General features: G+C 47.4%; 1 protein-coding gene across 2 annotated transcripts in view; it reads right to left on the bottom strand.

Moving 5' to 3' along the window:
- Positions 1–25,965, bottom strand: part of PTPRT (protein tyrosine phosphatase, receptor type T) — a 1,113,081-nt gene that overhangs the window by 10,050 nt on the left and 1,077,066 nt on the right. For both annotated transcript variants that reach the window (XM_025399269.1, XM_025399270.1), the window contains 6 exons: positions 24,826–24,942; positions 19,981–20,135; positions 16,184–16,319; positions 13,959–14,108; positions 11,583–11,756; positions 7,981–8,112 (listed from right to left, as the gene is read on the bottom strand). In XM_025399269.1, coding sequence (XP_025255054.1) covers positions 7,981–8,112; positions 11,583–11,756; positions 13,959–14,108; positions 16,184–16,319; positions 19,981–20,135; positions 24,826–24,942 — 864 coding nt within the window. The remainder of the gene's footprint in view (positions 1–7,980; positions 8,113–11,582; positions 11,757–13,958; positions 14,109–16,183; positions 16,320–19,980; positions 20,136–24,825; positions 24,943–25,965) is intronic.

Here is a 25,965-nt window from a genome sequence, read left to right as displayed (position 1 = left end):
TGGTTTCTTAAGGCTCTGGAAATGTGAATTCTAGGAAGCCTACTTGCTTCTTTAAGATCATGAGAACCTAGCTGACCTGAAAGCCACACTTAACACTCAATGCAACCTTGGCATTTTCTTCCTTAGATGGAAAACTTGTGAAGTTGGCTGATCCAAGAATAGATTCAAATTCTTCAGCCAAGAGTCTAGACCAACTGACTTTTTCCACCTCATTGCCTAGTAAGTACTCTCTCCTACCCTTTCTTTTGCAGTGGTCTGAGGGTGAAAGGTGAAGGGAGGGCTTTACCACTGCAGATACATACAGGTAGTGGCGATGAACACACCGGGAGAGGAAGTCAGTCCACTTGTTAATGATTTAGAAATCATCATGCTTCTTCCAAAAAAACAGAGGGGACTTTTGATGTCTTTTGTCAGAACAAGTTAAACCAAGCAAAATTGTGAAGCCTGTGTGGACAGCCCTGGAACAGCTGCCATACATTATTCCACGTAGTGCTCTCCATAGTTGTTTGGACCATGAAAAGATGTCCTTGGGGGGTGTAAGTTCACGCGTGATATATAACAAATACAGAGGTAGCCTCATGCGTTAAACATGTTTTTCTTGCTGAGGGAATCAGAAAACTGGTTAGTCACTGGAATAAACATGCTCTGATGAATTGAATGAAAACTAGCATATGGGTCTATTTTTGGAATAAACATTTTTAGAGCATATTTCAGTACACCTTAGTTATGCCTTTCTTTAATTAAAAATACTTTGATAAAATGGAAAGGCCAAGTAATATCATAGTGTTAGAAATGAAGGACTCTATTTATTAAGGCCCCTGTGACCCAGAGTGAAGAAATCGATCCCAGGTCACCTAAAGGTGAAATGAATTTTTTTTTTTTTTTGAGACGGAGTCTCGCTCTGTCACCCAGGCTGGAGTGCAGTGGCTGGATCTCAGCTCACTGCAAGCTCCGCCTCCCGGGTTTACGCCATTCTCCTGCCTCAGCCTCCCGAGTAGCTGGGACTACAGGCCCCCGCCACCTCGCCTGACTAGTTTTTCGTATTTTTTAGTAGAGACGGGATTTCACTGTGTTAGCCAGGATGGTCTCAATCTCCTGACCTCGTGATCCGCCCGTCTTGGCCTCCCAAAGTGCTGGGATTACAGGCCTGAGCCACCGCACCTGGCCTGAATTGGTATTTTAAAGAGAGAAATGTAAGTTTCCTGAATTGATTTTAAAATTCGACATCAGTGATTATAAAATTGGCTTTGATACTATGTCCAGTTAAGGAAGTCAGACTGTGAGTGAAGGCATAAAGAAGACAGGGACAGGGACAGGGAAACAGAGAGAGGGATCGATTGATCAAAGCACATTCACACATCTCTCCTCAGTGTATCCTCCCAATAGTCCCGTGAAGTTCCGTAATGCAATCTCCATGTAGTGGGTGGAAACTTACTCTTATAACAGCTGCATCAGAATTTGTTTCTGGGAAGGAAGGGTTGGAGTTTAGGAATATACCTACAGAAGAGTCTTGGGGACGGGAGGCAAGGCTCAGAGCAGGTTTTAGAAAGAGGTACTAAGGAGATGGCTGGATTTTGCAGCTTAAGAAAGGAACAGCTTTTGGGGAGAGGATGGGAGAGGGAGGTATGGGAGAGGAGGTAAACAGGGGAAGAAAATGGTTTGGGCAACAGGGTCAGGGGAAGACGTGTTACTGCTAGTGAGGGTTGAGGAGGCAAGATGGGGCTTCAGAACGAGGATGTGTGATGTTCAACTTTAAGTCATGGGCATTGATGGGATCTGAAGCTCATATTGCTCCGACTAAAGCCTCAGCTGAAACTTGGAAGTGAACATGAGAATACGACCCCCCTCAGAATTATCAGAAATATTGGGGATGGACTTTGGGTTTTCCCACAGGATGGGGAGTAGGGAACAGAGCAAATTTTATTTAAATCTTCAAAGACAGAGTGAACTTGGCTAACATCTAGGTTATAATTAACCAAGGATAACATTAAGACTTGGAGAAAGTAAAGGACCTGGCTCAGGGCAACACAGTGAGTAAGTACCAAGGCTGTAATTTGAACTCAGGTCTCTTGACCCCAGACTTGTTATTTTACTGTTACCCCTACCATTCTGGTGGGGACAGAGACAGAGACACAGCCCCTTGCAAAGTCAGATCTGAGGCTGGCTGAGATGCAAGCTGGGTATTTTGCATACTTTGCTGGTGTGTTAGGCTGTGTTTTCACAAGCTCAGACTGAAAATGGGGATATTAGGAGTTGCTATTTGCCCTAGAGGCACAATGGCAGCAAGAGACATCTCTGAAATAGCATCCTGCTTTTCTCCTGGGAGAATGAGGAGCTTGCCTCTCTCACTTCCATAGGAATCCATCACAGCCCCCATTATCCTTGCACTCAGGCACCCTCACCTTTCCAAAAGGCTTTGCATCCCTGATCTCTCGACTTTCCACAGTGGGAGCCTCAGAACTGAGCAACTCAGCCTTTATATAAGTTGTGGGCTCTTACTTGTTTTAAAGTAAAGAAACATCCCTGTATGCACCATACACCAGGTGCCATAGCACATTCATAGGTCTCAGGGGTTAGGATGTGGACACCTTTGGTGGGGCCATGATTCTGGCCACCATACAGCCCTACCCTGTGGCTGGTGTGGAGGATCCCCTGAGCTCTCTAAACAGTATGGTGAGTGTGGCATGACTGCAAGGAGGGCTTCTTTCTGATGTCTGGTCTCCATGGACTCTGGCCTATCCACAAAGATGGAAAAGATCTTGTCAATGCTGTTGGATGTGGTTGAAAATGTTCTTTCTGCTGCGTCTGAGAAGTGACAGCATGCTTTGCTGGCTGGCGTGGTTCTAGGATTTTACCCCACAAATCTGACCACAGACATTTGGAGTCCTAAAGAGTTAGAAAAATCTGTAAGGTTGAATGCAAAAGTTTGAAAGCCTTTATTTTGAGCCCTCATTGATCATAATTACCTTTGAACAGCAACCACTGCAGAGAATGAAAGAATATTTGGGGCTGATTGAGTGAAGTAGTGTAAGATTCTGAGCAGGGGCAGATTTGGCCAGCAGTGTGGGGGAAAAAAAAAAAAAAAAAAAAAGGCCCTGTGAGAGATCACACCGTCTTCTTATTTTGCTGCAACTTACAGGTAGCCCTGCCCAATCCCCAAAATACGCCCTTATGGTTCCCAGGCAAACCACAGGAGGTGGCATCGGTCCTCTCAGGAATGACCTAGCAATGCTGAGGTCCTAAGGTGGACCTGTCCATGTTACCAGGCTGGGCTAGCTTGGAGGCTGCCTTGGCATGAGCATGCAGGCAGACAGATGCTGATGCCACTTCAAAGAACCGCCCCTCCAGGTGCCGAGGGCGGCTTTTCTGATGCTCATGCTGTGTCATTGTTTATTTTCATAAGGCTCCCAGCTGCTGCGGTGATGATATTTATATCAATAAGTGCTCTATTCATCTGCCGGTTTCAGGGAATGCTTGCCAGCTGCATATGGCAGCCAACCTCAGGGTACTTCTGAGCCTGATGTTTTTGCATTTAGAATATACCAACATCTGGGCCTGAAAGATTCTTCATTCACCCAGGACCTACCCTGACAGGGGGAGCTATAGCCAATGACCTTGATCTTTGTTTCAAGGTTTTATATGTCCCAAAGTGAAGTTCTTTGAAAGTCGTCCTCTGTGCCTGAGCTCTGGTTTTGCAGAAAGGGATGTTGAAAAAGAGAAGAGCAAACAGTGTTTTGCAGGCCAGACTTCACACCCAGGCTCATGAGCTGAGTTCACTGTTTTATTTCTTTAGCCAAAAGCATAGGGTGGTGATGCCTTTGGACTCCAAAACTCTGCAGGGAATGTTCCAGAACTCTGTTTTATGAGAATTCATTCATTTTTTATAGTTATCTCAGTTTCTAACCTTCTATTGCTCAGGCCCCAATCCTTGGAATTATCCTTCATTCCTCTTTTTTTTTTTTTTTTTTTTTTGACAGGGTCTTACTTTGTCACCCTAGGCTAGAGTGCAGTGGTGTGATCACAGCTGTCTGCAGCTTTGATCTCCTAGGCTCAAGTAATCCTGCCTCAGCCTCCCAAGTAGCTAGGATTACAGGCATGGAGCACCATGCCCAGTTCATTTAAAATTATTTTGTAGGGCTGGGCGCAGTGGCTCATGCCTGTAATCCCAGCACTTTGGGAGGCCAAGATCAGCAGATCACCTGAGGTCAGGAGATTGAGACCAGTCTGGCCAACATTGTGAAACCCCATCTCTACTAAAAATACAAAAATTATCTGGCTGTGGTGGCTCACGTCTGTAATCCCAGCTACTTGGGAGGCTGAGGCAGGAGAATTGCTTCAACCCAGGAGGTGGCAGTGAGTTGAGATCACGCCACTGTACTCCAGCCTGGGCAACAGAGTGAGACTCCATCTCAAAAAAAAAAAAATTATTTTGTAGAGACAGGGTGTTACTGTGTTGTCCAGGATGGTCTTTTACTTGTGGTCTCAAGTGATAAGTGCTAAGTAAGATTACAGGCACGCCTGGTCCTTGATTCCTCTTTCTCTCTCTTATTCCATAGTCAATCTATCTGGGTGTGTTGTTGGCTTTACCTTCAGAATCCACTCCATTGCTACCTTCCGGTTCAACCAACCTCACCTGCCACCTGCATTATCACAGTAGTCTCTTGTCTGTTCTCTCTGCTTCCATTTCAGAAACCACTCTTCCCCATCCTTGCACCAACAACCTATTCTCAACACAGCAGCCAGAGGGATGCTTTTATTAAAAAAGGCAAATTATGTTGCTCCTCTGCTTCAAACATGTGCATGGCTCTCTGTTTCTCTGAGAATGAAAGCCCAAGTTCTTCTATGTCTTCCATGGCCCTCTGACTTCACCTTCCGCTGCTTTCCCCACAGTTGTGCTGCTCTGCCCATGGCCTTTGTGCTATTCCTCAAGGGCACCAGGTGCATGCCTGCCCTGCAGCCTGGGTGCAGGTGTTCCCTCTGCCTGCGATGCCCCCTGAGAGTCACATGGCTCACTCTCTCACCTCCTTCAGGTCTGTGTTCAAATGTTTTCTTCTCCATAGGGCCCACCTTGACAATCCTATTGCAGTGACATCCTATGTCCCAGATCCACCATTCTGATCTTTACTACCCTGTCCTCTTACCTTTTTCCAAACACTCGTGTCACCTTCTAACTTATAATTGAGTACATTAGAGAGTGTGTGTTGCTTATTATCTGTCTCCCCCTTTAGAATAGAAGTTGCATGAGAGATGAGAATTTTTTTTTATGCCTCTCTTTGTCTGTGTTGCTCAGTGATGCATTCCAAGCACCTAGAATAGCTTCCAGCAAATAGCAGATGCCCAACAAATATGGGTTGCCTGAATCAATGTGAATCAATGGACTCTCTCCGGAACATCTCTCACAGGCACATCCCAAGGTGCACTCAATTTCATCCCCTGCTCATCTGCTCTTCTCGCTGCCTTCCCCCACCTTCCTGCCTTTCATATTTTCACCAGTTGTATCTCCGGATGCCTAATTGCCCAGACTCAACATCCTGCCATTTTCTGCAACTTTCCTTCTCATTCACCTCCCACCTGCACCCTCTCCCTAAACCTTGTGGACTTAAGTCTGGAAATGTTTTCATGATCAATTCCAATCCTCTCACCTCCTGGCCACTTCTGCAGTTCAGATAACTACCTTTATTTTCTGCATATTTGCAACATTCTCCTCCCCGGTCTCCTGGTTTGCATGTCTTTCCTCCAGCTTGTTACCTGCACTGATCCCCAGACCTGGCTTTCTTTTTATTCTTACCTTTTTTTTTGCGTTTTTTAAATTTATTTTTTAAGAGATGGGGTCAGCCAGATGCGGTGGCTCACGCGTGTAATCCCAGCACTTTGGGAGGCCGAGGTAGGTGGAACACTTGTGATCAAGAGTTCGAGACCAGCCTGGCCAATATGGTGAAACTCCGTCTCTACTAAAAATACAAAAATTTGCCAGGCATGTTGGCACATGCCTATAATCCCAGCTACATGGGAGGCTGAGGCATGAGAATCGCTCAAACCTGGGAGGCAGAGGTTGCAGTGAGCCAAGATTGCACCACTGCACTCCAGTCAGGATGACAGAGTAAGAGTCAGTCTTGAAAAAAAAAAAAAGGGAGATGGGTTCTTGCACTGTCACCCAGGCTGGAATGCAGTGGCGGGATCATAGCTCACTTTAGCCTTGCAGTGCCCAAGCAATCCTCCTGCCTCAGCCTCCTGAGTAACTGGGACTGTAGACACACAGCACCATGCCTGGCTAATTTTTTTTTTTTTTTTTGTAGAGACAGGGTCTCATGGTGTTGCCCAGGCTGGGCATGAACTCCTGGCCTCAAGCAGGCCTCCTGCCTTGGCCTCCCATAGTGCTGGGATTACAGGCATAAGCCACCATGCCCAGCCTCTAGACCCAGCTTTCTAACAGGAACCCTGGCTGTGTTATACCACTGTTGACTCTCCAGTGTTTCACCTTCCTGCACAGAAAGTATTTCTAACTGTGCTACTCCAAACTCCAGCGGTCCCATAAAGGACCAGGGGCACCAGGAGAAAATGAGAGAGCAGTGTGGGTGGAACCCCAGCCTCTGCCTATTGCTTCACCATGAGCAGCTCTTGGTCATTGCTGTTTCATACATTGGGCTTGCATGAAAGCTTTTATTCATAGAAAGGATTCTGTTGCTTAACAAAGGAAAAGTCTGATGCTTGCTATGCTGCCAACCAAGATCCAAGCTCCTTAGCCTGGCACAGGGAGCTCTCTGCAAGCTGGGCTCTGCTACATTTTTCAGCCTCACTACATTTGTCTCCTCCTGATATTCCCCTAAGCCCCAGCCACACTGGAACATAAACTGTTCTGCAAATAAGTCTACGTATATTCTTCCCCTGCCTCACCTTTGCCTGTGCTGTTCCCTCTGCCTGAAATGCCTTTTCCCAGTGAGTTCAGCCTCCATATACCTAAAGCTCCTATGCCTTCTTCAAGGCCAAAGTCATCTTCTTTTTGAAGTCTTCCCTAACCCTCTGGGCAGAATTAATTGCTCCCTGCTCCTGGCCAACACAGCACTTCGCTGCTGACCTCTATTATAACACAGCCACACGAGGTTGGGACAATTTGCTCATCTGTCTCTGGAGCAAGACCGTGAGCTTTTGCAGGGCTGAAACTATAGCTCGGGTCTGTTTAAAAATTTTTAAAATTCCCATCCAAGGCCTGCACAAGGCCAGTGCTCACACAGGAATGCGATGTTACTTTAAGTTTTATTCAAGGCAGTGAAAGGATAGATTTTTAAAAATCTGAAGGACCATTCTCACCTCTTCCACCCCAGAATGGCTGCCCTGGCATAGAGGTGCATTCACTGCCTTGAAGAAATCCAGAAACTGTCCCAAGATACATGTCCTGTGTCCTGAATATGGGGATATGCTATAGGCATGTGATACTAGGAGCTATCAGACCAGAGGGGCTAAGGCAGGAAGCCTGCCAGGACACGAAGGTCAATTGTGAGGAACTGGGGCTTGGTGAGGTGGTCAGTGGGTAAAGTGTCCACGGTTCAAGTCCTAGGCTCTGTCTGCACAGGCTGCATTGCAGAAGGGGAAGGGAGGTGAGTGTGGCCGGGCATCTGGGTATTATTCAGGGCTGCAGGTGCTCAGTGCTGGGGGAGGCAGCCTCCTGGCTCTGCAAGATCTGTGTGCTTTGGAGCAAGACAATAATCAATGCTTGTGAGATGGAGCAACAGAGTCTGGTCCCGGGCGGGGAGCTGGACAAAGCCCATAGGCAAGGGGAGTCTTTGCTGGAGGTCTGGGGGGCAACAGGACCCTCTGTAAGCAGCAGAATGGCTTTTGCCTGATGCTCATGGCCAGACAGAGCTTATTACAGGACAGCTAGCTGGGGCAGATGTGGCAGGCACTGGCTGTTAAGGGCTCTCCCTCCAGGTTTAGAGTATGGCCCCCCTGACCCACCTAGGGCTTGGCTCGGCCTCCTCCTACCTGGGCAGTGTCCATCTCATTCAGCATCACCACAGAGGAGCAGTTGTAATCAAACACCAGCCTCCAGAAGTCTGCCACGGTGTTGGGTAGAGGGTGCTGGGTGACCACGAAGGCAGCAGGTTGCTTGTGGCTCTGACAAAGGAATGACACAGGCTTTGTAAATTACACATCCATCAGCGATATTCTGATGATGATGAGGCCCGGACTGAGGCCAGAGGCTCCCGAGCCTGCCAAATAGATGATACAAAGCACCTGCCTGTTCTTTTATCTCTCCATGCCCTGGCGGCAAAGGGGACCTTCTCATAATGAACACATTCTCCTCCAAACTAAGACATTTCATTAGGAAAGTGTCACTGGGATGGGATTATCCAAATAAATTATTTATGCCTTGAAGCTCAGCAAATAATCATAATTACAATATGAAATGAAAGATTTCAGATGCAGATTTGTTGCTCTGCTGGTCAAGACACCTCTTGGGATATAAGGGATTGGCCGTATCTCTGTGCCCATGATGCTGGGGGAGGTTTTGGGCCGGCTTGAGGCAGAGATTCTCCCAAAGGGGCAGGCTCCCTTCTGCCTCCAGGCTGGAATGAGGGGCTGAGCTGGCCTGGCAAGGTGGGCACTGTGTCCTGTGAGTCAGTGGGGCAGTGGAAAGTACACATGTATTAAGTCAGGTCGACCTGGGGTTCAAGTACAGCTTTACCACTTGTAAGTTATGAGTCATCCATCTGTCCATCCATTCACCCATTTATTCATCCATTCATTCATTCAGACCTCATTTGTAGAGTGCTGTGTGTGTGTGTTTTTTTTTTTTTTTTTTTTGGCAGATTGGGTGCTAAGTACTGGCAAGTTATTAGATGATTCCAAAGCTCATGTTCTTCACCTGGAAAATGGAAATCATAAATCCAAAGGAATGATGTCACACAGATTGAGATTTGCGTGTGAAGAGGCCAGCAAACAAGAGCGGGAATGTAAGCCTACTGGCAGGGCAGAAACACCCCTGACTTTGTTTTACGTCCTTGGCACTGGTATTATTGCTGGCACATGCTAGACAGTGCCACTCCAGTGAATAAGACAATAAATTCAGTCCCATGTTGCAGATAGGGAAACAGAGGCCCAGAGAAAATGGCCTGGGGGGTCTGGCAGCTTCAACCAGGGCCCTGTTTTCCCCCCACCCTGAAGTCATGTGTTTGAAAAGACTGGGGAGATTCTCCATTTAATCAGTGGCTCATGCGCGCGATATGTTTTCTCAAGAGATGGTTTCTGTGGGAGTCACAGCTGTTTTCAGTGGAGTTACAAGTGAGAGGAAAGAAGGCAAAGACCCTGGAAAAAGCAGGACAAAGCCTTGCAAACATGGATGTCGTGCATGCATTGTCGGGGGGCGAGGGTTCTTCCGAGGGTGGTCTCCTGGCCAGTAGAATTTTCAGAAGAGGGGTCTGGGTGGACAGAGGCAAATAATTTATTTTCCAAAAGCCAAACTCTCTAGCTGTAGACGGCATCGTCTTTGAGCCATTTCCAGACATGGGAAAACATTGAGGCTTTGAGAGTTAACAGACTTGGAGCTCCAATCCTTGGCTCCCATTTCTGAGCTAGTTGACCTTGAACAAGTGATGAAAATACTCTGACCCTGAGGACCTCATCAGAAAATGGGGATGAGAACACCCACATGCAAAATGGGACAGTGCGAGTCCAGGGCCCGACACGGTGCCCAGCACTCAGTGAATGTTAGTTTTCTTTTTCCCTGTCTCTGTGATAAATGCTCTATTAGGCCAGCATGCCTGACAAAGCCTTATCTGAAAATATGTTCGAGATCCGTGCTCCTGCCGGGTTTCAGGGATCAGCTGGCAATCCATTTCATGGATAACATCATCCTTTACCAGGGGAAACATTAAAAATTAACCCAGAGGACTTCATATTTTTCTGCTAGGAGCAAAGCTGCTATGGTTACCAGATAATGCACCGACTGAGCTGGAATACAGATAAGGACTTTTTTTTTTTTTTTTTTAAATATAAGAAAGGCAAAGGCCCCAGTGATGGCTCACAAGAGAAATGGCCTGTGGACAAAGAGAATACAGTCAGCCTCAGAGCTTGGCAGAAGGCGTTTGACTCCAGGCAGTATCTAACCTATTAAGTAGAGGCCAGGAGCTTGTTTGATCTTTGCCTGGATGAGGAAGGCAGGGAGGGGGTGTTGGGAGAAGTGGGAGGCAAAGCTAGGAGGAACTTGGAAGTATGGGTGCACCCCTAGACCCCATTTCTCACCACACTCTCACACACTTACATGCACATACATGTAATACTCATTGACTTTAGAAGGCTCTACGCTAATGCCAAAGGTCTTCTCTCCACCTCTAGCTACTTGATATGACCAAGCCAAGACTCCCTGATTCTTACAGAGGATATGGGCACCCTGTGGGCAGACGCCAGGGCAGGCCACTAGAGAGCTGCGACAGGCATTGACCTTCCTGCCTCTAACATCCAGGCCCTTGGGGAGAAACTTGGAGGATTAGAGGTCAGAGAAGTTGTTGGCCTTGACCTCAGGTGAGAGCATCCCATGTTTCTGTCTATCCTGGGTGAGATAGGAGGGCCACAGGTAGATGGATGTGAACTCAGATGGGCTGGGGAGGGGAAGCTGGAAGAGCCCATGATAATCGGGCAATGGTATTCTTGGTTTTGAGCCTCAAGAGGTGAGATGTTTGCATCTTATTAGATCCAGCAAATTGCGGGGAGGCTCAAGAAATAAGTTCCAGGGTGTTACGGAGCTCTATGTGTGGGCTGTGCCACTAGCTCCCTGGGTGAAATTGAGCAAGTCTCTTTCTCTCTCTGGCCTCCGTTTTCTCTGCTGAAAAGTACATGGCTGGGAGTAGATGGTCCATAGTTCCTTCCTGCTGCAAACACCTGTACACCTTGGAGGGGAAGTGATATTCAGACGTATCCGAAAAACACAGGGGAGAAGCCTAGGCTCACTGGGCCGGGAACATGACCCTAATCCCAGAGCCGGGCAGGGTGCAGCCCCTTCCTGGACCTGATGACAAGAAAGCAGGGGGCACTGCCCCTCAAAGGACAGCCAGGAACACGGCCTGCTTCCACCCCATGCTTATTTTACTGCTTCCCACTACTTTCCCAATAACCATTTACTGAGCCCCTACTGTGTGCTATCCTCATTTTTGTCTCTGCACAGGAGTTATCTGGGAACCTTCGTGGGAATTGCCAGAGGGCAGAACCTGTGTCTGCACTGTCTTGTGTTCCAAGGCCCAGCATAGAGAACACTTGTTTTACTAAACTTCAGGTTGAGAGTCAGCTGTGTGGGGAATGGAAGGGGTTGCTAGGCAGGCCTGTAGCCTTGCCATGGAGTCATGGGAGTCACCTTACACTTCTGGTCTGTTCTTTCTAGGCTCTTTATATGAGAAAAGGAGCCAAGAGCCCAGCTTGTGTCTAGGTTTGGACCAGAGCCTTCAGGGGAACAAAGGTCCTTAGGACCAGTAGATCCGAAGCAGGGAGGCTGGCTGGTGGGGTCAGGGCCCTGAGGTCCAGCCACCTCCACCTCAGGAAGAGTATTTGCTCTAGAATGTCAGCTAGGAGCTTTCTGCCCAGGCTCAGCTTACATCCATCAGTGCCGCGTTGATGTAATTGCTGGATTCTCCGTCCACCGAGATGAGGAAGGGCAGGCAGCGGTCCAGAGGCAGCACGTCCATGCTTCGATTCTTATCATGGTTCCGGGGCAGGAGCCCAATGCTGCAGTCCTCGGGCCTCACACGGGGTGTCACAATGTTGAGGGTCTGTGGGGCACAAAGGTGAATAGATAGGCCTTGATCATACGGCTGCCCCGAGCAAAAGAGACAGTGATGTTCCAACTCAGCCTAACTTGCCTATTTGCACCCTCCAAGTGCAGCCCCACTGTCCCTTTCCCAGGACCCATTTCTCTTCCATGGTGATGTTCTGTCCTCTCCTGCTCACTGCTACAGGGTGCGTGAGCTGTGTGACACCTTCAAAACGCTAAGGCTGCAGAAGCAGCGCATGCACACAGAGGCCCAGACACAGTCTCGTGGTACCTGCCAACCAGAGGAACTAAGTGGTTCAGCTCAGCCAGTGCTGCATTAAAGGGTGGGCCAGCCAGGAGGGTGTACAGAGGGGCGGGGGGTAGGAAATCCCTACTGAGGGCTAAACATCACTTGCATTGTCATGGAATGGGGGAAATGATTTACCAGCACTCTTCTCAGAGAGAAAGCTGTCTGAGTATGGAAGGAGGCCTAGATGAACTGCTCAGGATAGATGAGAGACCCCCGAAGGGCAAACCCTAATATGTCTGGGAAATTGCTGTGTTTGGGTTCTGGTTTGAGGCCAGAGCTGAACTGCTCTATCCAATGGACTAGATGTTACATGCAATGACTAGAGTTCTGTACCCTCCATCCTTCCGTCATTCAGCCCTCTGTCTCTAATTCAAATCAATAATGGTTATTTGTTTTAGGGATTGCTAAGGTATTGGCCTGCCTGGGATATCTGCCCGTGGAACAATGGGCCTGGCATTTGCCCACTGACTTGAAGCAAGACCTGGAGCTTCCTTGCTTTCTCATACCTTGTTCTCAGCTCCTATTGCCCAGGTGTAATCCTGACACTGGTCTTGCGATAAAGGGCTGGACTCCGGCTTTACCTTACTTAGTGATTCATGTCCAGGCTTCTTAGACCAATCAATGTTGCCACAGCGCTGACCATACGGGCTTCCAGGTGAGGATCTTATTTATTTTTTATTATACTTTAATTTCTAGGGTACATGTGCACAATGTGCAGGTTTGTTACATATGTATACATGTGCCATGTTGGTGTGCTGCTCCCATTAACTCATCATTTACATTAGGTATAGCTCCTAATGCTATTTTCTTTTTTTTTTTTTATAAGATGGAGTCTCACTCTGTTGCCCAGGCTGTAGTGCAGTGGCACGATCTCGGCTCACTGCAACCTCTGCCTCCCAGGTTCAAGCAAGTCTCCTGCCTCAGCCTCCTGAGTACCTGGGATTATAGGAGCATGCCACCATGCCTGGCTAATTTGTTTTGTATTTTTAGTAAGAGACAGGGTTTCACCATGTTGGTCAGACTGCAGACCACACTTTTAGCAGTAATAGTCTACTGAAAAAATACTGAGAGGACCTGAGTCCCTCCATGGATGAAGGAGCATGAAATTCACACCTGTTTGTATAAATTTGTCTCCATTCACAACTTGGACTAGAACTGAATAAGACTTCAGTTAAAAAACATATTCACAGCTAAAGACAAGCACCAGCAATCCCTGAGTGCGTCGTTGCTCATGGCTGTGCATTTGGTGTTCTGGAATAGATTCTGCAGCTTCCTAGAGGAGCAGACACTGAAAGTGCATAGACATATCAGTTGTCCAAAAGAAAACCCCACAAATGTGCACAGAGCCACTGAAGTTGGTTGGGTTACTATTACGAACTAAATGTTTTCATCCCTCCCAAAAATCCATGTCGTAATCTTAGCCCCCAATGTGATGGTATTAGGAGGTTGGGACTTCGAAAGATGTTTAGGTCATGAACATAGAACCCTCATGAACATGGGATTACTGCTCTTATAAGAAGAAACATGCAGGGCTGGGTGTGGTGGCTCACGCCTGTAATCCCAATAATTTGGGAGACCAGGGTGGGAGGATTGCTTGAACCCAGGATTTGAAGACCATCCTGGGCAACGCAGTGAGATCTTATCTCTATAAAAAATAAAAAAAGAAGAAACATGAGAGCTTGCTGCTTCTGCTTTCCACCATGTGAATATGCAGTGAGAAGATGGCTATCTGAAAGACAGGAAGTGAGCCCTCCCCAGACACTGGATTTACTGGAAGCTTGATATTGGACTTCTCAGCCTCCAGAAATGTAATAAATAAATGTTTGTCATTTAAACCACCGAATCTACGGAAATTTGTTATAACAACCCAAACTGACTAAGATGGTCACCGAGCCTGGGATTTGCTCATACCTGAAATTCATCTTTGATTTGGCTGGAGTTCGTCTGGGGGTCCAGCCTGCTGATATTGTAGTAGAGAGAACGGAACTCACACACAGGGATGGCAGTGTTGCCACAGAGGCACGCTTCCAGGATGGCGTCGTGCACAAACACATATTGCTCCTGCAAAGTCAGAAGAGAGGGAATGGGGTGCCAGGTAAGAACAGTGCCCTGGGAATTTGTGGTCCACATTTAGTATTGTGGCTATGAAGGATAGACACTTGTCAATATATTGTAGAATCCTTACTTTTTATACTGTAACCCGAAGGACCAACTTTCCACGTTTCCTAATGATCACCTGAACTATGGTGGGTCTTGTTTCTTACAGAAGATGTAATAGCATAGTCACTGATAAAATGAGAAACTTCTAGACATGCTGTAGCAGGTGCTCTTTATGTCCAGCCCATGTCCCCTCAGCTTTCACCTTTACCTAAGGAAGGCTGCTTGCTGTAAACACGTGTGATTCTCTGCTGAAGGCAGAGAGGATACTTGGGCTGTGTGGAAAGTAACCCTCAAGCAGAGAAAGATAGAGAGTTGAGGACAGACATCTAAGTTCCTTCTGCCTTTAGGTGGAATCACTTGGACACGCATGTGTCTCAGAGTTCCCAGCAGAATTGGGTTCCAGTTGTCTACAGTGTTGAACAGCTTGTTAAAGTAGCCTTTGTTTGTTTCCTTCCCTGCTCTGCCTCACTTTCCCATTCACCAGCCAGTGTGTCTTGGGATTACCTTCCAAGCAAATTATTTGCCCGCAAATCTTTGTCTCACAATCTGCTCCTAAAACATGTGTCATGTCTTCTCCTATCTCAATTATTTGTACCTGCTGTTCTCTCCTCCTGAAACTCCACTCCCTCTTTTCCATACCTTTAATGTTTCATTCTTTCTGGAAGGCCATCTGTTAATCCACCAGGCAGAAGTTGGTGTCACTTCTAGGCCCTACATAAATGTTTGTTGAGTGACCTTTTCTGCAGAACTTGGTCAATTTCTCTATACAGTGTGCTTTTCCAGATGCAACGTGATGCATCTGCATTTGAATATGTCTATCTCCTCATATGTCTGACTACAACCGGCAAGACTGCCTTCTGCATGCATGAACCTGGGAATAGATAAAGCAGCCCTCTTGGCTTTAGTGCTAGAAGCCTGAAGACTGGCCTGTGTGAGTTAGCTCAGAGCCTATGTGTGTAAACCAATCAGTGGTGGTATTCACTGCAGAGTCAGAGGGGCTGGCTGTACCAAAGCCATGGGTCACTTCCCTTTGCAGGATTGATGATGTACACAGTTCCTTATCTGTCCCAGCTCTGACTGCCCAAGCACCCAGAGCCTTCACTAGAACAGAAGATGGGCTCATTACGGGAATGATAAGCCAAGGCACAGAGTGGGATAGGCAGAAAAGGCTGCTTAGTGAGAGTGTGGTTCTGGCAAAAAAGCAGAGGCCTTTGGGGTCACATGGACCCAAGTTCTCCCACAGTCTGGTATGTGAGGTCTTAGGGACACAATTTCTTAGTTTCTTCTTCATTGATAAATTGGAGATAATACTAGGAGCTACACCACAGCTATTTTGGAGGAGTAGAAACACTACCGTGACTAGAAAGAATGTATGCTGCCTGGCTCACAGTAGGTACACAACAATAAAGATTAATTCCTTTCAGTACTCTTAGGTAACTGCACAGAGAAGTGCTGAAGGTCTGCTTCTCCCTTGAGGGCAGGGGCTGTGTATTACGTCTCTTGAAATCCCCAGCACCCAGCCTAAGTACTCAGTTACTTTGTTGATTAAACCATTCCCTGCAGTGACTGAACCATCGCTTGGCACGTAGTGGTCACTGAATAAATGCCAGCCCTTCTCTTTCCTTCTCTATCACTTCACCCAAGGCGAGAATGCTATTCGAATAATCCCCGAAATTTGTCATTCTGTCCCTGCTTGGATGGCCTCAGATGGAGAACTCGCCACCATTCTTCATTGGTGGAACTCCCTGCACTGTAGGCCTCCAGGGTTGGCTGGGGCACCCTAGCTTCCACAGTAGTCTCTCCATAGTAAGCCATGAGTCTACTCCCTCCCGCTTCTCTCACACCCTTTCCATAGGTTGCCCCTACCATAGGTCCCTTTCCATAGGATGCCCCTACCTATGGGTCTCTCAGTTCTATCATGTTTCTCCTTGGTCAGGGCTACAGGTGGCCAACGGTCTTGGTCCCTTAGGACTCACCTCTGTCTGTACCAGGTTGACCCTCTGGGCCCGGAGCTCACGCACGCAGTTGAAGATGTCTACCACCCCTTCATTCTCGGCCATGTCAAGCATGGTGTCAATGGCAATGAAGCAGCCAGTCCGCCCAGCCCCGGCACTGGAAGAGAGGTATGGATCTTTGTTAAGAATCTTTGCAGGGGGACCTGCCCTGGGGAGGCCCCTAGCATTCAGCCCTATCCCCAAGGGTCCTGCTGAGAGGCCATATACAGCAGAAGTCAGACAGAACTGTCTGAATCCCAGCGTTCCTGGGGGATCTTGAGTAAGCATCTAAACTTAGACTAAGCCCCAGCAGTCTCCTTTGTAAAATGAGAGAGTAGTGCTGGTCTCCGAGGGCTATTTTATCAGGACTGACTTATTTTAATGTAGTCATTTAGCAAAGGTTTATTCAGGGCTTACAAAATGCCATTGTTCTACGTGCTTTATAAATGTTACCTATAGATTTCCCTGTGAGGTTAAGAAGTTTCTCATCCCATTTCACAGGTGAGAAAACAGGCATAGAGGGCTTACCTTGCCTGACCGAGGTCACACAGCTGGCTAGTGGTAGAGCTGGAACTTTTACCCCAGCAGTCTGGCTCCAGATTATGTGTTCCCACATTTCCTTTCTTAATATGCATAGTTTGTAATGCATGCGCAAACCACACATATACATGCCGTTTCCTTGTCTGATGGATAAAATAATACATCTATATAGCATAAAACACCTAGCATGGTTCCTGGAATGCTGGAGATGTCTCATAGACATGTCTTTCCTATTTTCTACCCTTTTCTCCTCTTTTTTCTTCTTCAGCAAATGGGTTGATGGATGGAAGCAGAGGAGGAGAGGAGAGAGAACAGAGGGGAGGTGAATGATAGGACAGAAACTGGAGTTCTCTGAGCTGCGCCCAAGATGGAGAGTGGTTGGTGGAGCACAATGTTCAAAGGCCAGCATCTGGCTCCACCTGCGGCTGTTTTCCCAGGATCATGAAGCAAGAGCGTCATGAAACTGGAGCAGCTGACCGTCCGGAGACCCTTGTCAGGGATCAAGTTTCCAAATACATACTTGATTTCTGGTCACTAGTGGCTTCTTTAGGAGAACCTTAGACCAAGTACAAAATAGCAGAGGAACTCAACGAGACTCTATGGGCCTTGGCCAGCCCTTTCTAGATGAGTGCTGGGCTCTGAAACATCAGTGCCGACCAAGAGGTACATAAGACATGTGCCTCACACACGTGCAGTTTTGGATGGGAAGGCCGGGCAGCCTGTCAAGGAGGCCCCCTTCCACTACGTTTTCACATCTTGCATTTCTCATGGAAACAAGCGTCTTTGTCTAACAATGTGGATGTCAAAAGAAACACGAAGAGGAAGAGAGATGGAACAAAACAAAAAAGCAATATTGGCTGATTATAAATCCAAGGAGCACAGGCCAGCGCAGACCACTACCTACAACAATTTGGAAAGTACACCCATCGGAAGCAGAGTCTTCATTCATGAGAAAATTTCATGGTTTAAGTTTGCTTCAGAACCTACTCCCCAAAATCCAGATGCGGTGACTCAAGAGACGTGGCCTCTGTGTCTGGGAGGGAGTATAGGGGGTCCCTCATGTGTTTTTTCTTCAATGTTCATATTCAGCATGCTTTAGTATAAAGAACCAGCCCAGTTTGATTCTGAATTTTGGAACTATCAGTGGTGACCAAGTTGCCTAGTGTCCGTTAGCTTCAGACTTCTGATGCATTTAGCATACCTCCCTGCAGGTCCTTGTGAAGACAGAGCTGTGTTTATTTCATGATCACATAGTAATCAAACACAGGGTCTTTGAAGAGACCCCTAGGATTAAATCCTGGCTCTATTACTTACTAGCTGCGTGACCTTGGGCAAATGACTTAACCTCTCTGGGTTTCAATACTCATCTATAAAATGATGTTAATAATTAATAGATCTACCTCACAGCATTAATAGCCTAATATGTATAAATTGCATGGAATTACAATTAAAATGCATAATGCATACACATTGCTTTGTGCCTGGATACATAATAATTTCTCAATAAAAGTCTTAGTAGACTCTCATAATGGCTATTATATTCAACAAATATTTATTGAAAATGTAAGATGCAGTAGATGCTGGGATTAGGAGTGGGAATATGAAAACATTGTTCCTTTCCTGAAGGATTAATAATCTGGGGAGGGGGAGAAGACATTAAGAGGCAGAGAATAATGATACATTAGAGTGCTCACTACATGTCAGGCATTCTCTCTTAGGCACTTAGTACACTTAGCCAACCCATTTGTTAATAATTTTCAGAACAGACCCAGGAGTGGGTACCACTCTGCTCACATGCATTAAGATGACTTGCTATGGAGATACGTAAGGCCTTAGAGCCATCATGCGCAGAGGGCCTGATAAACATTTGCCATTGTCTTTCTTTCTCCCTAACTCTTGATCTGGGTGCTCTTTGGGATATAGAGATGGGGGGATTAATGATCTATTGCCCTTCGACTGCTGTGAGATATAAAGCAGAGAATACATGCAAAACACTTAGAGAGTCCAGAATTACCTCCTCATCCTCACTTGCCTTATCTGTGAAATGGTGTTGTGTAGCTACTATTGCTGGGAAGATAAATGGATGCTGTATGAGGATGGGGCTGGCTCTGAGACATCTACAGCTTATAGAGTCTTCCGTGGTCTCCTGACTGACACAAACTGCCAGGGAAGGGATGTGGTAACTCAAGCATCCAAGGTCTGAAAAGATGGGCTGGCCCAAGGTCATAGTGGAAGAGAGAGGCAATGGGAAGGAGGGGGATGCCAGCTGGCTGGGCTTTGGGTCAGGAAGGCCTTCCTCCTCCAATTCTGGACACCTCTGACATGATACTTCATCTCCACTTGGGAGGATTCGAAGACGTGCCACTCATTCTCAATGTGACTTTCTAGGTCAGAGCTGAAAATCTCTCTTCTCCATAATAAGGTAAAACCTGGTGCTGTCCATTTCTCTCTATGAGGGACCCTGCAGGCTGGCAACTGATTTTGAAAATAATAGAAATGAAAAGAAGCATGCTTCCACCAAGGCACCCTGCTGCCATGTCAAGGAGCTGAGGGCGAGTGTCTGGAGAAAAGCAGGTGAAATATTCCCACTCTGTGTTTACCTTCTCAGCACTTGAGTTTTTGTATATGTAAAATGGGAATGATAATAATGCCCACCTCTCAAGACTGGATGAGAAGTAAATTAAATAATGTGGGTAAAGTGCACATGACAGACCCAGCAGACGCTGCCAGTGTTCAGCCTGCCTCCCTGGTGACCTCACTGTTTTCAGACAACAACAACAACAATGGCCACTACTGCTCTTCCTCTTGTTAGTTGACCTTGTGACCAAGTCTCATCAGAAAGCATGGGGCATGGGGGACACAGGAAGAGGAGTCTCTAAGAGTAAAGCCACTAGAAAAGATAGCATGTCCCTCCCAAGAAAGCTGAGGTGCAGAGGCACTCTAGGGTAGTTGGAGGAAATTTTTTTTTTTTTTTTTGAGACTGAGTCTCACTCTGTCACCCAGGCTAGAGTGCAGTGGCGCGATCTTGGCTCACTGCAACCTCCCCTCCTGGGTTCAAGCAATTCTCCTGCCTCAGCCTCCCAAGTAGCTGGGATTACAGGTGTGTGCCACCACACCCAGCTAATTTTTTGCATCTTTAGTAGAGACGGAGTTTCACCATGTTGGCCAGGCTGGTCTCGAACTCCTGACCTCATGATCCGCCCGCCTCGGCCTCCCAAGGTGAGGGACCTTTGACTTACCTGCAGTGGACCACTATGGGCCCTGCTTCTGGGGGGTTGAGGAACTTGACCTGGCGGACGAAGCCCAGAAGGCCAGTGGCGTAGCAGGGAACGCCGTGGTCAGGCCAGCTGGTGAAGTGGAAGAGGCGGAGCTCCCGGATCTCATGGTAGCCTTTCTGAGGAAAGAACAGGCCTCTGTTCTTCCAGCTGCTGCCCTCACATACCCAGCCTGGCAACACATGGAGCCACAGCTGCTGCACCGAGGAACCTCCAGCAGGGACAGGGCCCTCACAGTGTTAATAGGTGTTACTGCATAGAGCCATTCTGTGATCAGTTACATTTGGGAAACATGGGATTGTTACAATGAAACTGATGGCTTTATTACAGGACTTCTCAGAGTCTTGAGTGTGCTCAAACACACTCTGAATGCCTAGGGGGCCACAGAGCACCCTAGGAGACCTCCTTTTGTTTGCCTAGGGGATGGTCTTTGACAAGTGTTTCATAGGAGGTGTATCGAGTAGAACGGATTTAAAGAAATGTTGGCCTTAACGACCAAGTCCAAATTATTTCCAGTGGAATCTCAGGCTTTCAGTGATTGAGGTCTGATGTTCTGTCGTGTTCCAGCCTTGACTATGATAGTCTGTGTGACTTTCAAAATGTATATAACTTAGTCGATTTCTTTATTAATTAGATTCTTACTTAGAATGATTAGATAAGATACGAAACAAACAAAAGCAGAGCTTCTCTGATTGATGGAGACAGAGTGGGGCCTAGAACTCTGAGCGGTTCTCCTCCCTTTTCACATTCCTTCACCCCTCACAGACATACACTCCAGTCCCAACAGTGGTTTTCTGACTATTCCAAGGTCAGATCACACTTCTAAGCCTTTGCTTAGACAGGTCCTGCTACCTACTATTTTTCTGCTTAGCAATCTCCTGCAGATACCCAGACAGCACTGAATAGGAAGAGTCTGTTTGATTTTTCATTCCTTCAGTTAAAAATCATTTACCAAGTGTGACCATTGCCCAGCCTTGTGCTAGGTACTAGGAAGGTGAGAATAAAAGCCATAGCTCCTATCCCTGGAACAGCTTATGGCCTTGTCGGGGAGGCAGATGCCCAAGTGGGTAATTCTGTTGAAGTGGATAAAGGAGTACCTGCTAACCTGATCTGAGGAGAGGAGAAATCAGAGAAGGCTTTCTGGAGGAGGTGATGCTTGACCTGAATCTTGAAACAAACTAATAGTGAAAATAATAGCTAACATTAACTAAGCATTTACTGTGTGTCAGTCACTCTTCTGAACACTTCAGCATGCTAACTTATTTAATCCTGATATAAATCCCTATATTTTAATCTCCACTTGATGGATCAGGAAACTGAGGCTGAGCAAGGTTAAGTGACACACCCAAGGTCACAGTACAACTCATAAGTTGTAAAGAGATGATGTGAACCCTGGCTGGCTGTCTCCACAGTCTGCACTCTTAATCATTCTAATATACCGATGTGTGAGTATTACCCAGTTGACGGGAGAAGAGGAAGGGAATCCAAGGCAAGGGGACAGCATGGGCACGGGCCTGGGGACAGGGCTTAGCATGGCATGTGCAGAGAATCACTAGCAACCCAGGGCAATACTAGAGGCAAGTGGAAGGCAGGCCATGGGGGACCACAGGCCTGGGGGTGTAGGAGAATAGATGAGAGCTGGATCCCAGAAGTCCTTGAATCTACATTAAGGCCTTTGGACTTTATCTCAAAGGCATTGGGAAGCTACAGGGAGATTACACAGATGGGTCCACACAAGAGGAAGTGCATCATTAGACTTGTATTTTAGGAGGCTGCATCCTGCTACATGAAGGATGGATTCAGGTGGGTGGATCGGGGGTTGCAGAGAGGGCACTATTGGTGCCTACTCAGATCCCCATCACTGGGTCAGTGGACTCATTGCCAGCTGCTCTGAGTCGTGGCTGTACACAGCTCACAGTTACCCTCTTCTGAAGAGGACTGTTCTCAGCTGAACAGGAACGCCCTCCCCGGGGGTGTGGCTGGGTGGGGCAGCATCCTCCAGTGACTGATAGTTGAGGGAGAATGACCAATTGGCTTGCCACTTGCTCAGTCGGCCCAGGACTGAGGGGTTCCCCGGTACGTGGGACTTTCAGTGCTAAAACCAGTAATGTTCTGGGAAAAACAGAAATTTATTTTTACCCTAAGGGGGGCCCCTGAGGCCCCTTTGCTTCAAGGTTGGACCAAGTGTGCAGTACCATTCATGTTCCAGGGCTCTCATGGGTTCAGGTGGAAGCAAGTCTCTGCTGAGGCCACATCCTCACTCAGCTCCCTTCCCCACTCCGTCCTGGCTCTCTCACCGCCTTCCGCCTGCAAACTCTCCCTCAATACACGAGCCAGGGCACCTAAACCCCTGCTGCTTCTGGCTCTGCTTCTGGGAAACCCAAACTAACATAGGGGCAGGACTAGAGGCAGACAGTCCTGTTAGGAGGGAGAAACCAGAGGCCCAGATTAAGGCTGTGATGGATGAGCTGAAGTGAGAGAGGAGAAACCTTCAAGAATACTTGGACTTTTTTCACGCCATCCTCCAAATCAATTCAGTCCCAAGAAGCCCTCCTTCGAGCTCTTCCCACCTGTGCTATGATGATTTATCAAGGATCCTCTCTCCCTGATGTGACTGTGCTATCTTCAAGGGCAGACAGCACTCCCTGTTTATTATTTCCAGGTTCCCAGCTCAGGAACCGATTTTGAGCTAAAACCACAGGCGATGTTTGCTGAGTGCCTGCCTGCGTGCTGTGGAGAGGCTGGCTAAGCCCAGTTAATCCTCAGAGGCCCTTGGGGTCTTTTAAGGGCATCTCCCTATGAGTAATATCTTCCCTCATGGTTGTTTAAAAGACAAAGAAAATGTAACCCAAGAAAGGACCATAATTCTTCAACATGGTTTGCTAGCTGCAATTCCTCAAGGCCTCCCTGCCCATGTCCCCAGTCACTCATCCCATCCTCGGGCATCCAACACAGATGTGACAGATGAAACTGGTATCCCACCTGGGTCCTTTTCCTTGGGCCTGTGCTCCCAGGCCTCAGCTGCAGGAACTGTTGGTTGCTACTGCCTCCCAGTTGTCCCCTTCTCTGGAGACATGCCCTCAGTTGACAGGGGCTGGCCCATCCTGGAGGTTACCCCTCAGTGGATGGTCCACGGTCAGCAGACTGACTGATGTGGGAGCACAGAGGTCTGGCTTCCTTGCCTTAAGGGGGACAACTCTGTGGCATGGTTTATCCTTGGAGGTTCCCTGTGGATTGCCTCTAGGCTAGACTTCACTGGAGCCTCTGCCCTTGGTTGGTGTCTTTCCTTCCCTCTCCTGCTTCCCACTCTCTTAGGAATTTTTCCTAGAAGAGCTCCCTTGATATACCTTATGTTCCTGAATCCTTGCCTCAGGCTCTGCTTCTAAAAAAACCTGACCTAAGGCAACATCGAAGTCCCAATGGTTTCCTTCCTCCTAGTGCAGGGAGTTCACAGGCTTCCTGACTTTTTCACCCAAGACTGCGGACTCAGATGAAAAAGACCCTGAGACTTTAGGAGTCTGGGGGTTGGAGTGGGAGCTTCTGGGGGCAAACAGTATGTCCTAGGCCACTTTGTATGCTGGAACAGTACTGTGTGCATGCCGGGCTCTAGTCTGAGGCAGAGCAGCCTATTTTGGCCCTTGCAAGGACTTGTCCAAGCCTCAAGGGCACAGCTCTCAAAGCATGTAAGTCCCCAGTGCTTTTGCATCCTCAGGCCTGTGGCCATGTTGTCTACTAAAGTGGCTGGTTTTAGAGGAATGGAACCTGTGGTGTAATGGAAAGAGAAGTGTGTTACAGGGGCCAAGGTGTGATTCCTGGTTCTACCAGCCTTGCAGCTGGGCAACTTTGGACAACTGATTTAAACTCTCTGTGTCTCAGTTTCTTCATCTGCAAAATGGGGATAATAATAGCTCTTACCTTACAGGGTTGCTGGGAGGATTAACTGAGTTACCCTATGCAAAGCATTTAGAAAAGTACCTGGTTCAGTAAGTGCTCAGTAAATGTTAGCTATCTTTATGACATAATAGTAATGATAGAATAGCAATGATTATATAATAAGTTATAAATATATGTATTATTATTTGCAATCACATTCTTGCTCACCAAGCTTGTACAGCCCTGGCCTCCTTTTAATGTCTAGATCAGCATTTTTCAACCTCGACACTACTGATGCCTTGGGCTGGAAAATCCTCTGTTGTCGGGGGCTGTCCTGTGCATTGTGGAATATTTATAAACATCTCTGGCCTCTACCCACTAGGTGCCAGTACCATCCTAACCCTTCTCCCCCGAGTTGTGTCAACCAAAAATGTTGCCAGACATTTACAAATATTCCTTGGGGGATCAAAATGCCCCCAGTTGAGACCACAGGCCTTGAACAGCTTGAGATCATTTTTTTTCCCCCTCCAGACTGCATGTTTTTTCCGTCTGCCTGGGATAGCTCTTCTTTCCTTTCTACCCTGCACTGGTTCCTCCTCCTTCATTCTCTGCCCAAACGCCTCCTCCACTAAGAGGCCCTCTCCCACCACCCCATCCTCCTGTGGATTTCTATCTCCATCCTTTGCATATTCCTGTGTGACTTTTATCACAATGCGTTGTTATTTCATTGATTTGCTTATTGAATTCAGTTTGTCCAGCCTACTAGATGTGGGATCCATGGTAGCAGGATCCATGTCTGCCCTGATTGCTGATCTGTTGCTGGTGCCAAGCATGGGGCTGGACATAGAGCAGACCCTCGGTCACTACGTGTTCTGGATGAACAAAGAAGCCAGCTCTCATGGTGGACCGGCTGCCCACAGCCTCTGGGAAGCTTACCTTCTGGACTGTGAAAGTGCGTATGACATATTCTGCCAGGGGCTCTGTTTCAATCAGGGTGACTTTAATGTCTCCGTAGACCTCCGTGTCATCTGGCCAGTATCGCACACATTTCACCTGTGGCCAAGTGAGAGACAGAGACAGAACAAAGACAACGATGCATAAGCACATGGCTGAGTGTGAGCAGCTGTCTCATCTGGTCGTCCCATTCAAATAAACCCAAGGGTGACTTTGGTGGCATTTCAGTCCACAGGGTTCACAGCTGGCCAGGGATCAGCAAGCTGCACAGGGCTAAGCTCCCTCCCAGAGGCACTGGAGCCATTAGAAATAATTGTAGTACCTTCTTTTGCAAAACTCCTAGTAATTTTCCAATGCATTATCACACTATGTCATCAAATGGAACAAGGTGAGATAGGTGGGTGTTACTAGCCCCACTTTACAGATGAAAATAACACTCAAGTTTAGAGGTTTGGTGACTTTTCCAAGGCCATGTGGCCAGTTTGGGGACTGACTGAGTCCCCTTTCTGCTCTGTCAGGGTGGAGCAGCTGAGTATTATCAGCTGAGCGAAGATGAGACTAAAAGGTGGGAAACAGGAGGTGGAAGCAGAAGTGGTTGGGAGGTGGACATCATTAAGAGGTGGCAGGTGGGGGTCTGGAAGGAGAAAGGCTCTTGGTTGGGGAAAGGATGGCAGGTGCTGGACTCCAAGGGAAGATGCGCAGCTCCTCTCTGACCCTGGACGCGAGCAAGCCATTCCCCAGTCGACTGTTTAAGTCACACTCATGGATGAAAAAGAGATCATGGTTTTCCCCTTAAAAGAACAAAAGCATGATTACCATTCCGGGGGACGCTGCACGGCCTAGAGTGGCATTTCCCACAGTGTGTTCCGCTGGGTGCTAATAGGTGTTAGGTAAAAAACAAGAAACAAAAAACAAACAAAAAAAGGTTTTGTGGTCAAATGAGTTTGGGAAATGCTGTATTACACAGTTAAATAGGTAGTTTTGCTACAGGACTACTCAGCTTCTTTCGCATGCTAGTGCTAATGTGTTTTGTGTTTTGCGACTCTCCAAAAGGGGCACAGAGGACGCAGCATTTCCCAAACGTATTTAACCATGGAACCCTCTTCTCACTAAGCATCTTGC

This window comes from Theropithecus gelada, chromosome 10, assembly GCF_003255815.1.
Source record: "Theropithecus gelada isolate Dixy chromosome 10, Tgel_1.0, whole genome shotgun sequence".
NCBI classification, from domain to species: domain Eukaryota; kingdom Metazoa; phylum Chordata; class Mammalia; order Primates; family Cercopithecidae; genus Theropithecus; species Theropithecus gelada.
The sequence above is the reverse complement of the archived record's forward strand: the minus strand, read 5'-3'. Positions and strand labels throughout refer to the sequence as shown.